This window comes from Colias eurytheme, chromosome 3, assembly GCF_061535395.1.
Source record: "Colias eurytheme isolate Ceu_HAF_F1 chromosome 3, ilColEury1 Martin Lab GWU primary, whole genome shotgun sequence".
Classification (NCBI taxonomy): Eukaryota; Metazoa; Arthropoda; class Insecta; order Lepidoptera; family Pieridae; genus Colias; species Colias eurytheme.
Window position 1 is genome coordinate 10524467 of NC_142982.1, and position 17185 is coordinate 10541651.

Consider the following 17185-nt stretch of genomic DNA (forward strand, 5'->3'; position numbering starts at 1 on the left):
TGCTAATCAGTGATCATGTTATATTTTTTCGATATATATTTTCATAAAAAAAAATATATATTTATTATTTACCATAAAATATAGATAAAAGTTACATAATTGTCATTAATGTGTATCAGCGTTCCCAACCGTACGATAATTATCGTACAAACACGATAATTTGGTGCCTACGTACGATGTACGATAGCATGTTATTATCGTACGCTGATTTTACGATAATTTCTATCAGGCAAAATTCGAGAATTTATATTATTTCACCCATACAAATATGAAATTTTGACGTGTTTCATGGTTTCATATCGAACTTTCATGGGAACAGTGAAATTTTGTCAGATTGAATTTTAAACTTGGCGCGTTTATTGAACATAAAGTGGAAATGGAATCGGTTCAGGTCTGTAGTCTGTACCTATTTAAGGCACGTAAAACGTTTGGGTTTCAGTGTCCCGTTGATAATTGATTTGACAGCGGTAGTTAAACAAAGATTAACTATAGAGAACTTGCATACTTATCAATATTACAATTTATATGATTTATTTATTTATAATTGACTTTATTCTAAAAAGTACGATAATTTCGAAGCAAAAACGCCTAATGTACGATAATTTTACGCCCCTGGTACGATAATCAGCTCACTTCAGGTTGCTAACACTGATGTGTATTGGCCTTGATTTAAAATGCAATCTGTAAAAATCAACAATAATGTACTTACATAAAAAACATTTTCAACACAATATTTTTAGTAGTAATTTTAAATAAAACACAGTGAAATATTATCATTATTTATTCAGGTCCATTAACATTAACAAATTTAAGAGCATATTACAAATCACAGACATAATTAAAAATATCAATTAAAAATCAGAACATTATTTCTTTTTCTTTCCTTTACTTGATTGTCCTTTTTCTTTGCTTGTTGATGGCTTCTCTACATCTTTCGTCTTCTTTTTCTGAGAAAAAAATATACTTAGATAAAGTTTAGGTCAGAAGTTTATAAGAAAAAAAATCGAAGTAAATTAACACAAACCTAAAAAATAGACATAAACTACATAATATTTAGGAGGATAACCAACATTAAATTTCATGCATTATTTTTTATGCAGTTATTGTAAACGACTCATGGTCAAAAATGGGCTTTTTTCCTCTGTAGGTACTGTATAAAATACTTTTTTCTATATATTCGATTTTACCCATGTCTTTCTTTTTGAAACTTCTTCAGGCGCATTGAGAGTAAAATCTTAAGGTCTCGTCATGGCAATACCGCCACATCATGGAGTAAGGTAACGATTTTGGTATCTTCGAACCTCACCAAAGAACTCACCAAAGAACTTCGAACATGTGTGCTCGGCACACGCTCTTTTTTTTGTTTTTTAACTGTATTTTTTTATTTTATTTCTGAAGTTACTAGTACCTTAATAAGTGCATCATTCTCCGGGTCGCTATCTTGTTCCTCATCATCATCATCAATCTCAAGCGAATCAGTGTCTTCCGTATGTTTAGCTCGTTTGATCGCACCAGGCGCGTATGGTAGTGCGCTAGCTTGCTTGTTGTATGTGCGCGTCATTGCTGCTTTCACCTGTGAGGAATAAATAATTTATCACTACATAGTATAACGCCTCCTTGGTACATTGGTTGACGCGTGAGCGTAGAACCGAGGGGTCCTGGGTTCGATTCCCGGTGGAGACGAAAAAAAATGTCTCGGTCTGGTAGGACACAGAAGGCTGATCACCTACTTGTCCCTAAAGAAAATCGATCAGTGAAACAGATGTATAATGCATCTGCCCCTTACCCCACTTCACACACACACACAGTATAAAACAAAGTCGCTTTCTCTGTCCCTATGTCCCTTTGTATGCTTATATCTTTAAAACTACGCAACGGATTTTGATGCGGTGTTTTTAATAGATAGAGTGATTCAAGAGGAAGGTTTTAGTATATAATTTATTAGGTTTTAGGCAAAGCGGGCGAAGCCGCGGGCGGTAAGCTAGTTATTAATAATAAAAAAAACTTAAGTATGTATTTTTAGTTTACATAGACAGAGTTAATTAAATATGCATTCTTAAAGATTTTTTTATTATTTTACGAGTAGAAAATCTACATTATTTTGTATTTATTTTATCAATCAGGTCTATCCCAGATGTACAAACCATACACTTAATTTTTGAATTTTTCGAAATATACTACAAATATTTATACTTTTTTTTGACGTGACAACGTCTTATAATTCGATAGCCGGCTGCACGCACGAAAAACATGGCTCATGCGGCGTTACCTCGCTCTGAGGCGTTCCGTAAGGCTTGAAGTTCAAGCGAGAGCGCGGAACGAGCGACAAAGAAGCACAATCGGACGTTGTTACGTTCAACTATCGTCAGTAAACTTTACATACAACCAATTTTTTAAACTATAAATACTGTATAATACCTTAGAATCAACCAAAACCATAGGATTCCTTTGCCCAGGCCACACGGACAGCTCCGTCAAGGAATCCAGGTCTTCCCTCAACAAGTGATACTGTTCCAGCACTTGCAGTGACTGCTGGACGCCGTCCATCTTGTCTTTGATCAGCGGATCCAAAATGGCGTCGCGTATGTGTGGCGCGTAATCCAGGAATATTGACGCTTTTGATCCGGATGTGCTGAAAGATTGTAAGGATCTAAATACAAGTATTTTTCGAGATGACACCTCCTTGGTACAGTGGTTGCCGCGTGAGCGTAGAACCGAGGGGTCCTGGGTTCGATTCCCGGTGGAGACGAAGAAAAAAAAAATGTCTCGGTCTTTCAGGACACAGAAGGCTGATCACCTACTTGTCCCTAAAGAAAATCGATCAGTGAAACAGATGTATGAATAATGCATCTGCCCCTTACCCCACTAGGGGACATGGGACTTCACACTTTCACACTACGTAAATAAAGAAAAGATATAGCGGGGACACGGGACTTCACTTCACTTATTTTTCGAGATGTGTCTTTAGCATTATGTACTAGCTGTGCTTCGCGGTTTTAGCTGCATTGCTCCGCTCCTATTTTTCTTAGTGTGATGATATAGCCTTCCTTGATAAATGGGCTATCTAACACCGAAATAATTTTTCAAATCGGACCAGTAGTTCCTGAGATTAGCGCGTTCAAACAAACAAACTCACCAGCTTTATAATATTAGTATAGATTATTTTGCTATGCAATCCAACTTAGGATAGGATTGACATACTCAGTTATGATATTATTCCAAACCGATTAATAATAATCCAAGTTTAGTAATAACATTCGTATATAACCACACAAGTGGGTATTTGAATAAAAAAATTTTTTGTGCTAAATGGAAAGATTATATATTAGTCTTATAACAAAACTATTTTTTTAATTTTTTTTTTGCAATAATTCAAAAGTTATTTCAAAATAAAAATTAGTCTTTGAATCCAGTACCGAAAACACACCGACAACTCCCGAAGCGTCACCCGAACGCGGGTGACGTCATAATGTTAGTTTTCACTCATTGCAGTTGATAGAAAAACGAATACAACTATAACATTTTGACGTCACATCTATCGTGACCAGTCATGGCGCGTTTATAGTCACGTGACTTTAATTTAAATTTCATCAATCTTTAATTGCTTACAATTAATTGAAAAATAATTTTTTTGGAGTTTTTTGCATTAAATATCAATATTATTAATAATAAAGTTTTAAAAAAATAAAAAAAATCAATATATTTTTATTATTCAAATACTCAATTAGTTGCTCTTGTTTCAACTCTTTCTTGTTTCAAGAGGTCAATCTTTTTGATTTCTTTTACTATTCTTCATGCTTTGCATGCTTATTCATCGTTTTATATAAAACAAGAATGTACCATAAGCTTCGCTAAATCTGCTTTATATTACGAAAGTAACTACATCATTAGGGAAGACTACACGTATAAGACGACACTATAAATTCATACATAACCTATTACCTAAGTCTAGTATGTGCATGTATGCCCTGGGCAAGTCTTGCCATCTTGCCCGCGCGCGAGTTTTTCCCGAGCCAGCCGGGAAATTGTATTTGCCCCGCAACGTGCCCCGACATCACTTGCCCCGGGATTACTGAGCTGTACATTGCCTGCGAATAAGAATAATATTACTTAATGTACCATTTGGTATCAACTTATTTAGATAGAAATAAAATACCATTATATAAAACACAACTTAAAATTACCAACAATAATATGGTTATACTAAAAATCAGTTTAATCAAAATCAAAATCAAATCAAATCATTTATTTATTTCTCCTCACAATTCCCAATCACATAAATTAATCTACATGCATACAAAATTATCAAACAATAAGCTGGAGTTGGAGGAGCTGGTGTCTGAAATGGGTTTTAACCGGTATCACAGATCACCAGGTCCCCGCCCTCGGAACCAAAAAACAATTACAAAAATATGTTTCACATAATTCATAAGTTTGTGGTTAGGTAGTGAGAACGACATAAGTTTATTGTTAATTAAAATTTAAATTAAAATTTTTTTTTTAAATCAGCACATAATACTCTGTGATATAAAAATGTAAGCTTAGTTAATAAGATACTAGCTTTCCGCCGGCGGCTCCGCCCACGGTTTCAAAGAAAAACTCGCATAGTTCCCGTTCCCGTGGAATTTCCGGGATAAAACCTAGCCTATATTACTCGTGGATAATGTAGCTTTCGAATGGTGAATTAATTTTTTAAATCGGTCCAGTAGTTTATAATATTAGAGTAGATGTGCTGATTAAACTGATTTTCATGGTGCATCAATAAATTACTGAATATTGCCACTATATACTTAAGGTCATCTTCTTTTTTTACTTTTTATTTGTAAAGTAAAAATTATCTATTCGATCATCAAGATCACTAAAGAAATGTTTATTTAGGGTACTAACTATATAAAACTCTATAAATGGTAAAAATAACGTACCTGTATAGGCAAAAGACTCCAAGCCTGATTGCCACGTATTCTCGCATCAACCATGTCTCCTATACTAAGACTGTCTGCGGCTTTGCTTAACCTATCTAATACTTCTTTCCTGTAAAATTACAGACAATTATAATGTTAATTGATGATGTAAAATGTTTGCATTATGTAATAAAAATATTTTTAGCCCAATCCCGGTCTCAATAGGGAATAGGAATGAATTTTATCTTATAGTTTACTAGAGGAAAAAAATTAAAAGTACATAATATGAAATAATCAGACAGTCCAAATAAAACAGGATAGGCCAAATAATTTAAACATCTATTTGTGCAAAAATAATTACTATAAAATTATAAAATAAAGTCACTTCCCGCTGTCTGTATGATTAGTTAAGTTTTGTACAAAGCGGGCAACGCCAGGGCAGAAGGCTAGTAAGTAAAAAAAACTTACTTGGGACAATGCGGTGCCACTTGCAAGTAGTTCTCTTGCACGAACAGCGGCGCCAGGCTGTAGTCCGTGAAGAATAGATCGCTCCGATCGTTGAGGCTCATCGTTTTGTGTTCCTCTTCAGAGAACACCTTGCGTATCGCTTCCCATGGGCCCTGGTTGTTATATAACGTTATGAAACTATTTATGAGGATGCATTTCGGAGCTTTATGGAAATTTGTATACATATATCCATACTATAATTCTGTAGTTGTACTACAGAATTATAGTATAGTATGGATTGGCACGTAAGCCAGCTATAAGGTGAGTGAAACAGCAGTCGTAACTCGTAGATTAGATTGACTAATGCATTAACAAAATGTTATATTTTGCAAGTGTATGCTAAAACTAATAAATCTTTTATTATACATATTATAAATGCGAAAGTATGTTTGCTTGTTTGTCTAACTTTCACGTCGCAAGCGATTTTAAGTTATGATTTATTTCAGGAGATGAAATGAGTCTAGAGGGTTGTATAGGCTTTTTACTGTAGTAAAACATCTCATTTGTATTGGAATTTAATTTGTTTACGCGAGCGAGGCCTCAGGCGTTTCAATCCGACTTTTTACTGCTCAAAATCTTACCATTTTAATATCCTTCTTGACCTTCTGGGCTTCTTTCTGTAAGTGCTCCTTATCAGCCAGCTGAGGGTCCGCACTCCACACTGATAGAAGGTGTAAGGTTTGTCGGACATCTTGTCCAGCCGCTGTTATCAGTTGTGATAACACATCGCCTGGGATCTTGATGCCTTCCTTGAAGCATACTGACATCATGGCCGCCTAGATGGGGTGAAATATACGTACGGTTTTATTAAGGTACAAGGTATAAGGCTCTAATGTAGAGAAAACAGGAAAAAGGGGCAATAGGGCAGAACAATGTTTGCTGGGGCAACTAGTTTAATATAGAAGTGGAACTCCTATAGCGAAAACACATACAAAATCTAGATCAAATTAAGCTGACAAGGCATCGATTTTAATAAATAATAATTTAATAAATTTCACGCACACAGGTACTTGTGTATGCGCAAGTTATATCTGTATAAAAAAATGATTATACAAAGAAGTTAGGCAGATATTGTGTGGATTTAAAAAGTGTTGGTCTTATAATATTTGAGATGATATAAAGTTATTTTATTTAACTGGCATGCTGATAAAATGCTATGAACGAAGAAAATTACCATTCTTGTAAGCAAGAAATTGAAAGAAATATTCTATACAATGAAGTCATATAATTTTACATGAAAATTCAGTACAATTATTTTCCTATGACCTATAAGTCGTATACAAACATAACCAAAATTAAATAAATACCTTAATCTGATCCACCCTCGGTCTACTGAACCTCAGATCATAGCAGTAGTTAACTAAAGAGCGCATCTTTTCGCTGTTCCTGTCGTTGCACATGCATATTATTGGTACAGATGTTGATTTTATAAGCCCTATTAGTTCTTGGAGACCACCTGGAATCATATTCAATTTGTTTATTTTGTCGAAATTCGACTTATCACATATTTTACGAGAAATCAGAATTGTACTACGTAAATAAAGAAAAGATATACTTAGCTAGTATAATTGTGAAGTATATGGATTATGCTCTCATAGTGGAAATTACGTTAATTGGTATAAAAAAATTTGCAACATATAAAATATTTACAACAAATAATACCAACTATTTCATTAATAAATCTCTCTGAGTAACTTGTCTGCTTTGATTTATAAACCATAACAATATACTGATCTTCGTAAAAAATGCTAAATTAGCTAGTAATCTATATTTATACTAGCGGTCCGCCCCGGCTTCGCCCGTGGTACCTACATGTTTAAACTATCCTATTTCTCAAGTTGGATCGAACTGCACATGGTGTGCGAATTTTATTATAATCGGTTAAGTGGTTTAGGAGTCCATTGAGGACAAACATTGTGACACGAGATTTATATATATATTAAGTATTATATAGAGGAAAGGTTTGTATGTATGTATGGTTTTCACGCATAAACTACTGGACCGATTTTGATGAAATTTGGCACAGACAATCTTTAGACCCTGAGAAAGAACATAGGCTACCTTTTATTGCGAAATATGTACCACGGGCGAAGCCGGGGCGGACCGCTAGTTATAAAATATTTACCTCTATCCTCATTCCCCGCCATGCCGTCTACTTCATCCATCACTAAAACATGTTTCTTGGTCACTGCTTGCTTGCCTGTTACACCTGTAAAATATAACAATGATATGAAATATTAAATTATTTATGACTAGTTTTCCGTCCGGGGCTTCGTCTGCGCAGTCAAGAAAAACCTGCATAGTTCCCGTGGGATTTCCGGGATTGCGTCATTTTCCTTTTTCATTGTCCTTTCTCGGGTATCAAAATATTTCCATACCAAATTTCATGAAAATTGGTTCAATAGTTTAGGCGTGATTGAGTAACAGACAGACAGACAGAGTTACTTTCGCATTTATAATATGAGTATGGATAGTATGTTTTATCTTTTACAAATCCAAGTTACTCTGTATAATATCTTTTGTGTTGTTGGCTTGAATCCCTATATTGTTAATTTAATGACTATCCCAAATACCACAAGAGGATAAGCAACTTTAATTTTCTAAAGAGCAATGATTTGAATTATCCACGACTCTCAAACGACTACCTACTTTCTTATGGGTTTATTTTGCTTTTTTTACAAACTGGGATCTTCCATTATTCAATTTGACAACCCTATAAATTTTTATCATATTTAAAGTTACCTCTTGCATAACCAGACAGTGATGTAGTAGACAGTAGTTCCGTAATCTGCTCTTTGATGAGATTCTTGCTTCTCGTATCGGACGCGTTAAATTCCACTGTATCGAAACCTAACTCTTTGCATACAAGACTCACTGTTGTTGTTTTACCTGAAATAATTATTACAAAGATGTCATAAATAAATGTTATAACAATATACATGTCGGTTTGAGTGCGTTATTTTTGTCTGCATAAATATTTTTAAATATTCCAATAGAAAAACAGGAAGGAAACATATTACTTTTTCTTCTGTAAGTTTTTCTATCCATCCTTAAAATGCAAATAAAAATATATCATTGTTTGAATACAAAATTTGGAATTTAGTATGTCCATTATATCCATTAAACATAATTTTCTAATTTGTAACAAATCATTTGTTGTAACAAAGAGTTTCAGTGAATGAAACTGTTTGTTACACTTTTTTTGGTGCCAAATAAAGACTATTGACTATTTAGATTAATTCTAAACACTTGAAAGTCGTAAAAAAGTAGTATAGCATTATAACTATCTTTCACAAAACTATATAATACTTACCAACTCCCGGTGGTCCAGACAGCAAGGCAGCTTTATAAAACCCACCGTCGTCATTCTTGGCCCAAGGGTTTGGCTTTGCTAATTTCGCTTTTCTGTTTATATACCATTTTGTTAACCAGTTCATTAATCTGTAGACAGTAAGAATAGAAATTATTATCGATTATATCATGATTATGTTAATATTACATATATGCATGGGATTAAATTGTATATTTCGTAGGAGTTATGTAGCTTTTATCTGATATAATTTTCGAACTATAAACGTTCTTTAGGCATGTTGAAGGTAAAATTTCAAGGAAACATCAAGGCATATGTGCTCGGCACACACGCTCTTTTTTAAATAAAGTTACAAACGGTCAGAATAGAATAAATCATTTCTGAATTTACACACATAAAAGCAAAATATTTGACTTTATAAATTTCTCTTGTATTGATTTCAGTTTTTTTATAATTTTATAGTACTTAATTATTGTATTAATTATTGTATCTCTTGATTATTGTAATCTATTTTTAATAAGTGTAGTAAAAATATGTTGACGAAAAGAAAGGAGATTCATTTCACAATAATCATAAAATAAAAACTGAATCACACTTCTAATTGACAGTTTAAAGATATAATTGGTGAAAACAATGAACAGTACATACTTTTTAACGTTACTAGCTTCTCCATGCTGTCCAATGATTTGCTTAATATTCGTCGGCTTATACTTGTCTACCCACATTAGTGATGGTGCTGCGTCTTTTGTTGGAGATAATTTTACATCACCTAAAATTTATTTAAAAGTTTGTTAGAAAAAATATGTAGGGTATTTGTTCATGTTACAATCACTTTTAAATATTTAGTTGATTACAGCTGACTTATTATACAATATTTTTTTTGCGAACAAATTTCTGGAGAAGAAAGTAGATTGTTAGTATTTACATATTGTTTGTATTTATCCATACTATATATAATATTATAAATGCGAAAGTAACTCTGTCTGTCTGTCTGTTACTCAATCACGCCTTAACTACGGAACCAATTTGCATGAAATTTGGTATAGAGATATTTTGATACCCGAGAAAGGACATAGGCTACTTTTTACCCCGGGAAATAGGATAGGTTTTATCCCGGAAAGCTTACGGGAACGACACGGGAACGAGAACTATGCGGGTTTTTCTTTGACTGCGCGGGCGAAGCCGCGGGTGGGAAGCTAGTTTGAAATAAAAACGTATTTAACATCACTATTACAATCCCTTGCTTTACATTGCACAGTTTTATGCAAATATTAGAAAAAAAAAATGTATGAAAGTATTTCAGAGAATGTGTACTTCTTTTAAAAATTAAGTTTACTTTTACTTACATGAATCATTCACAATTTTGTCCTCTTTTTTAACCGCTTCCACAGGCTTTTCTTTCTTAACTTTGGCACTACTTTCTTTTTTCGGCGACACTGACCTTTCCTTTTTAACATTAACTTGATTATCTTGAAAATAATTAGATTTAACATTATCTTTCAGTGATTTTTTAGATTTTCCATGATTGTCAATATTAGCTTTGCTTTCGTCTTTTTCGGTTTTAATTTTAGGTTTGATTTCGTCTTTTATTTCTTCACCATTTAATGAATTTTTGATCATTCTGAGGAATTGGTCTTCAGTGATTATTTTAATACCAAGGGACTCTGCTTTGGCTATTTTAGCGGGCCCGGCATCATCGCCCGCTAATACATGTGTTACCTATAAAATATATTATTTATTAATCCTCTATTGCTCTGTTTTATAAAACTTAACATAAGAGTATATTAAAATAATTGGTGGTCTTATGCTATGCAGCAATTTCTTCAGACAACCAGACGCACGGGGAGAAATAATAATATTATTTTATTTTCTATATTTACACCACCATGATAATATGGAAATTTATACATAAAGGATGTCATTATTTTGTGTAAGTATTTATATTTGACTAACTATTAACAGTTTTGAGACAAACTTGACTCAACTGATAAACAATAAATATGATTTAAAACTCGAAGGACTTAGGAATTAAATAAGAAAGAGAAACATTATTATTTTTTCAAAAAATACCTTCTTGCTTATACCAGATTTGACAGTACCACCATATTTAGTTATAGCCTCAACAATTTCCTCCCTCTCAAATGAGTCCAACACTCCAGTGAGTAGAAATGCACAGTCCTTCAAGCAATCTGGTGCTCCCTGAAATAAAGTATCAAATTCTACAGTGTTGCTATCTCAGTACAGATTTAATAATAAAAAACTGTAATTTTGACATAATTCATTCATACTTTAATGTTTCTACCTACTTTATTAGATTTAATCATTATTCTCTAGTAACAATAACATCATAATTAATATTTTTATCATAAATGTTAAGAATACTACTGATTTCATTCATTCAATACTATGTCTTTAAATGTATTTATTAGATGAATTTTTCCCCTATTACTATTACAACATTACTTCTTATGTTCTATTTCATCTGTTTAAATGTAAGATAATTTTTTAATTTGAAATATTACCAATAAATAAAGGGGTATAAAATTTAACAATACCAGAGCATAGATTATAAAATATGGAACAAAAAACATGTATTTATAAAGATAAAACTAATATTAAACAAACCTCAGGCATATCTTTAGATCCCAAGTTCTTCGGGCCAGCTCTGTGCAAGTACTTCTGGTATAAAGCAGCTGAGAGTCTTTTCCTTTCATGCCTTTCTTCATCACTGAGAACTATAATTTAAATTACATGAATTAACCAACAGTTAATACCTTCATGTTACAAATTCTGTTATAATACTTAACATTTAATAGGGTATTATATTTTAGCAGCTTATTATACAGTAGGTAAACCTAGTGGTGCAATTTTTAAATATAAATGTAAAAATTCATATAATTGTCTGTAATCTATACTAATATTATAAAGAGGAAAAGTTTGTAATTATGTATGTATGTATGGTTTTCACGCATAAACCTCTCAAATGATTTTGATGAAATTTGGCACAGACAAACTTTAGACCCTGAAAAAGAATATAGGCTCCCTTTTGAAGCCGGGGCGGACCGCTAGTGTATCATAAATGTATGGAATGAATTTTAAATTTAAAATATCAATAAAACAGTAAGATATCATACCAGATTCATTAAGGCTCATGTCATGTTTTTTCTTCTTACTGCTTGTGTTGTGATCATCATCTTCAAGAAATTCACTCAATTCCCTTTTGTTACTTTTCTTATTTGATTTAAAATCATCATTCTGTCTGTCTGTTTCACTTTTATTTAATAACTTGTCAACTTTATCATGATTATTTAGAACTTTTTCAGGTGTTTTGTCTTTTTCTCTAGGGCTTGGTTTCTTTTTCTCGTCATCTTTTGACTTGACAACAGTAACACTCTCAGATTTATTTGCTTTAATTCTGTCATCATTCTTTATATTCTTCTCACTTGATTTAGGTAATTTATCATTTTCATCATGTTTTGATTTCTCCTTGTCAATTTTAATGGTTTCTTTATGCGATTTGGCTGATTGATTGTCAGAAATTGTATCTTTTTGTGTATGAGAGTCTTTTTCTTTGTGGCTTTCTTTTTTAGATGATTTACCATTCACCACTTTGTCAGTTTTTCTTGTTTCTTTATGAAGTTTAGCTGATTTATTGTCAGAATCTTTTTCTTTTTGTGGATCACACTCCTTTTCTGAATTTGTTACTTTTTTGGATGATGTGTTATCCACATCTTTGCCAGTTTTAGTTATTTCTTTATGCGATTTGGCTGATTGATTGTCAGAATCTCTTTCTTTTAGTGGACCACAATCTATATCTGTATGGCTTTCTTTTTTGGGAGATTTACCATTCAGCTCAGGTGCATCAAGTTCAAGGAGACTTTTCTCAAATTCATCGTCGGAATGAATTCCAGTTTCTGTATTTTTCTTTGTTTTATCTTTTACAACTAAAGCCTCAGTTTTCTTTATTTTACCATTACCAAATAAGTCTGTGATTTGTACTTCTTTTAAAGTGACTTTTGGACTCTTTTGATTCTTACTATGTGAAGTAGCTTCAGTTTTTTTCTTTTTAGGTGTAAATATTTCTTCATCTGAATCCTCTATAAGCCTCTTTTTTCGTGACAATTTTTTCTGTAAGAAATATTTAATATAAATTTGTTTTAATACAACAATGTAAGCTTAATTTATTTAAATATTTTTTTGACAAAGATTTAGGAGGCAAGGAATAAATAACTCACTTTATTTTTTATTTGAACGTCTGGTGACTCTGGTATTTCATCGCTATCATCTTTTGCTTCTGTAGTTTGTTTCCTTATAACAGTGAAGTATGATCGAATACTCTGAAACATTCAAAAAAGAATTGATAATACAAAAAAAAAAATATTTTCTGAAGCTTGGTTATATTTTTATATTTAAAACAGTGAAGTATGATCGAATACTCTGAAACGTTCAAACACGTATTGATAATACAAAAAAAATATTTTCTGAAGCTTGGTTATATTTTTAAATTTAAAATTTCAATTTATTTATTTGAATTCTATAACAATTCAATCAAAGAAGGTACATACGAACTTATTTTTACCTTAGACATTTTCGTTGGATAACTAAGCAATATTGAAAGAAGATAGCGTATAGTCAATCTTAGAGGAACAGCTGATCATAATTATTCTTTAAATTATTAAGCAAATAAGAACAAAAATGTGTTTACAATATCTTTTAATATTAGTTTCAATTCAATTTATTTGAAGCGCAATTTTGCGGTTAATCTTATTGACAAATGACAAGTCAATGTCAACTGTCATTTTGGACTATTATGTCAAAGCCTACAGAGTACTATATAACGTCAAATATAATTCCTTTATACGCTAGTTTCATGTGATGAATTTATATTTAAATTCAGCAATACTTACCAAAATATGGCTGTATTAGTATATCGATACTGATTAAAGGTATAATATTTTTTTTTTGTGTTGATTATAATTGAAACCGTATCTGACACGTTTTATCACGAAAACACGAATATAAAATATTTATTCGATATATAATTTTGAAACTTAAAACTACCGTCACCTCCTTGTTTGGGATCTGTAAATTGTTCTATGGCAATTCTTTTCAACGATCATTCATTAAACCTTCAAAGAGATAATTTTAAAGTTACATAGATTTCCAATTGTTTGATTACCCAAACATTATTCATGTATTTCCTATTCGATGTTTTATATTGCTTTAATTTCAATATTTATTGAAATAACAATATGTTCTCATGTAGGTAGCAGCCTGTTCAACAATCGCCTGACTAGAACCGACTGTTGGAGTGAAGATGACTTGGCAAAGTTACGAGCCCGGAAAATATTTGAACAGATGGTACCACCAAATGTGGCTCCAGATAAGATGGATACTAAATACATAAGAGACATATTAAGATATTTTCGAAAATCGTTATCCCTAGCAAATATTCCGGATGATAAACATACAGCTTCTTTATTAAAAGAAGCACTCGCTGATACCATTGGAGCTCACCTTAGAAGTGATATATTACCTACAGCTAGACTCGCTTATTACGCTGGCTTCATTCCCTATAGGAACGTTAGGGAATTACATAGCTACTACGATAAAATAAAAGTTTTTCTGAATACTCAAGGATTAGGTTGGAAAAAACCAAAAAGAATACCGGATTTGAGTAATATCAAAGTTGATAAAATTCAAGTGGGTGTTGGAAAGTTTTTCGACCCGTGTAACTTTTTAGTTACGAAACGGGATACCAATTCTTGTATTCATTTACCGCCACCCAAGATTGACGATCACAACGAACCTTCTGCTATGGCGCTTCCGTTTAGGTCAAACGGGTTACTAAGTTTGACGTCACCGAAATCTGAAGATGTATTATTAAAATATTACACTACCGCATCTCGATGCCTTTTACGACGATCACCAGATACATGTCGGCATACTGATTTCGTTAGTTTTAATAATGAAATTTGGCACTGGATGAAACGCGACGTCGCTCCACATCTCGTAGATGAGAAATTGTACGCAGCATATGGGGGTGTTTTAAGAATAGCAGCTGCCGCTCAAAACTATGGAAAGGGGCTTTCACGGCGAAATCTTTTTGAATTTCAGGACGCTGAGGTGTCAAAATGGCAACCTTGGAAGAAGTTGAAAGATTCCTATGTTTATTTAAATACGGATTGGACCCCTTATATTTATATTATTTTCATTCTTCTCGTTGGGGTTGCTATATGTTTACTGCAACTGTTTTATAGCTATATTTTTGGTGACGATGATGCAGCAGGTTGCCACTGCAAGGGGCGACCTAGTAGATCGTCATGTAGCAAAGACGTCGCCTATGCAAATGTGGAATCAAATATTCCAGCAATGTTGCCTCGTCATAAAAATAACGTTTATTATTTGGAAGAACAGCGCACTAAACGTAGTGTAGGCTCAAAGATTAAAACTTCTTCCTTGAGTTCGTCAAAGACGCAACGAGTGTACGACTTAAACGAAAATAAAGAAAAATTGATGGATGTTATTTTGAGTGAAAACAGCGATTCCAGTGATGAATCGATAGCAACGAAAAATGGAGAACATAGCAACATAATTGATGTCGGTCGTGAGGATCGGGCGAAAAGCCCGCCAAAAATTGAAACGTCAGTTGATGAAGTGAAAGTTATAAAGAGGGGTGCAAAGGTTTGTCCCCAAATGTACTCTACGACGACGGCTACACGATCTGTGACTTATCGCAATGAACAAGCTACGGAATCTGTATGGTCAGAATCAGATAGCAGTTCTTCAGAGCAAAGCGTGACGTCGGACAGTTCTAAATCGCGATGCAGGCGGTCCAGAAGCTCACGTGACTTGGCTTGGGCCAGACGAGTGGTCTCAAAGCATTCGCTACATGCCAAATCCACTTCTGCTACTGAATTAGATGTCACCTCGTTTACAACACCACCTTCGCGCCGTTAAAATTCGATTTCAATATGATTTTTTTTATTGCTAATATTTTATTTTTATTTTATAAGATATGTTGACTTCAGTTAAGAATGTGTAATGTTAATAAAACTTTTGTAAGTAATTAGTTTTCTTCTTTTTTTTGGAGTCCAAAGGAGATCTTACCCTTTTTAATTAGCGTTTCTATGCGAGCAAATGTGACATAATCAATAATAAAGCTTTCCAAAGAACTAAAAATACATGGTCAATTAAAAACATAAATGAAAGACACATTCATTTTAATAATTTATTTTTACAAAACTTATTATACACAATCTCACTTTAAACAATAACACTGTGTGACGATAAATACTTCACCTAAACAAAATATAGACTAACAAATAAATACATATCACATACACAGTTTGTACTGTATATAAAAACTTCACTTACTACACTTTAACAATAATATTATAAGTAAAAAGGTGTAGATAGGTTACCAATACAACATTCGATCTTCAAAAAACGGCACACTCACACACGATTGGATCGTCAAAGCGAGATGGCATGACTCAACTATTGTGAGCGAAAAAGAGATTGTGGATGAGAAAAGTAAAATGTGGCTAATTAGCCACATTTCGACGTGCTACTTCCGGAAAGCTAATAACCTGTCTACACTTTTTACTTACAATATCATTACACTTTAATAACCTGTGGAATATACCCTTAACCTATAAATATACTTAATCTATATTAATCACAGTAAATTTTCATTAATTACTTTTAAAACATAAATACTTTTACACGATGGACGAAAAATGTAATCTATTTTGAACACGTTTTTAGATTTAAGACGATCATCAGGATCCATTGCTTCACGAGTTTATTTTGGAAAAAAAATATTTTCTTTAAGAATAAATTTTTGGGGCAGATGCGTTATATTTTTCATTGATATATTTTGTAAGAAAAAAGTTAACTGCATTTACTATTGCGTACCCATGCATACATCTATTTAAGACCTTTGGGGATAGAACCCAGGACCCCTGAGTGGATATCGTCAGGCAAATACAAAAGCAAAAAATTGAGATTGATTTCCTATACAAAGGATATAAGACAAGACATTAAAACATGATTATTATATAAGAAATTCGAAAATTATTGTCAAGCAGATTCAGTCAACAGGTTTGATCAAGTAAATTGAAAAAAGCGAGAAAAATCACGGAATACTATTACAAGAAACACGCTCAACAGAAAGAAGTCGTAAGAAATTGTTTATATATTAAAATTTAATCTAAATATTAATTAAAATAAATATAGTTTGTAGTGCAAATCTGCTTAAATAATACAAAAATAAATTTAACCAATAACTATAACTTGTAAGCGAATATTATAATATCAATTGGTCGCCATTTTGATTTCTATGCACACCATTTTATCACGTTCATAAAAACTGATTACAACATACTTATTAATAAAAAGGAATAAGTCCAGTGAGAAAATTGTCTACACTTGTGATGAAATTGACATTCAGATTAAATTCGTG

General features: G+C 32.6%; 2 protein-coding genes across 2 annotated transcripts; one reads left to right on the forward strand and one right to left on the reverse strand.

Moving 5' to 3' along the window:
* Positions 1-766: 766 nt before the first annotated feature.
* Gnf1 (germ line transcription factor 1) lies at positions 767-13064 on the reverse strand. The gene is made up of 17 exons (XM_090120064.1): positions 12954-13064; positions 11853-12846; positions 11344-11453; positions 10789-10917; positions 10065-10437; positions 9367-9487; positions 8722-8849; positions 8151-8297; positions 7534-7617; positions 6716-6864; positions 5990-6184; positions 5370-5521; positions 4923-5031; positions 3943-4088; positions 2419-2632; positions 1409-1573; positions 767-947 (listed from the first exon to the last, which is right to left on the reverse strand). The coding sequence occupies exons 1-17, from the start codon at positions 13062-13064 to the stop codon at positions 867-869; spliced, it is 3408 nt and encodes a 1135-aa protein (XP_089976190.1). The 3' UTR covers positions 767-866.
* An 800-nt stretch (positions 13065-13864) lies between these two features.
* On the forward strand, positions 13865-15708 carry LOC149909953 (uncharacterized). Its single transcript, XM_090118419.1, has one exon. It carries the CDS (start codon positions 13927-13929, stop codon positions 15676-15678), a length of 1752 nt encoding a protein of 583 aa, XP_089974545.1. The 5' UTR covers positions 13865-13926; the 3' UTR covers positions 15679-15708.
* Positions 15709-17185: the final 1477 nt, after the last annotated feature.

What these genes read in the sequence shown, in the direction of transcription:
- Gnf1 (XM_090120064.1), bottom strand. Translation starts at nt 13,064, where the DNA reads ATGTTTCAGAGTATTCGATCATACTTCACTGTTATAAGGAAACAAACT. An exon ending in ACGTTCAAATAAAAAATAAA is followed by an intron (nt 12,847 to 12,953) that starts GTGAGTTATTTA and finishes TATTTCTTACAG; the next exon opens with AAAAAATTGTCACGAAAAAA. An exon ending in TGGTTTTGGTTGATTCTAAG is followed by an intron (nt 1,574 to 2,418) that starts GTATTATACAGT and finishes TATTCCTCACAG; the next exon opens with GTGAAAGCAGCAATGACGCG.
- LOC149909953 (XM_090118419.1), top strand. Translation starts at nt 13,927, where the DNA reads ATGTTTTATATTGCTTTAATTTCAATATTTATTGAAATAACAATATGT.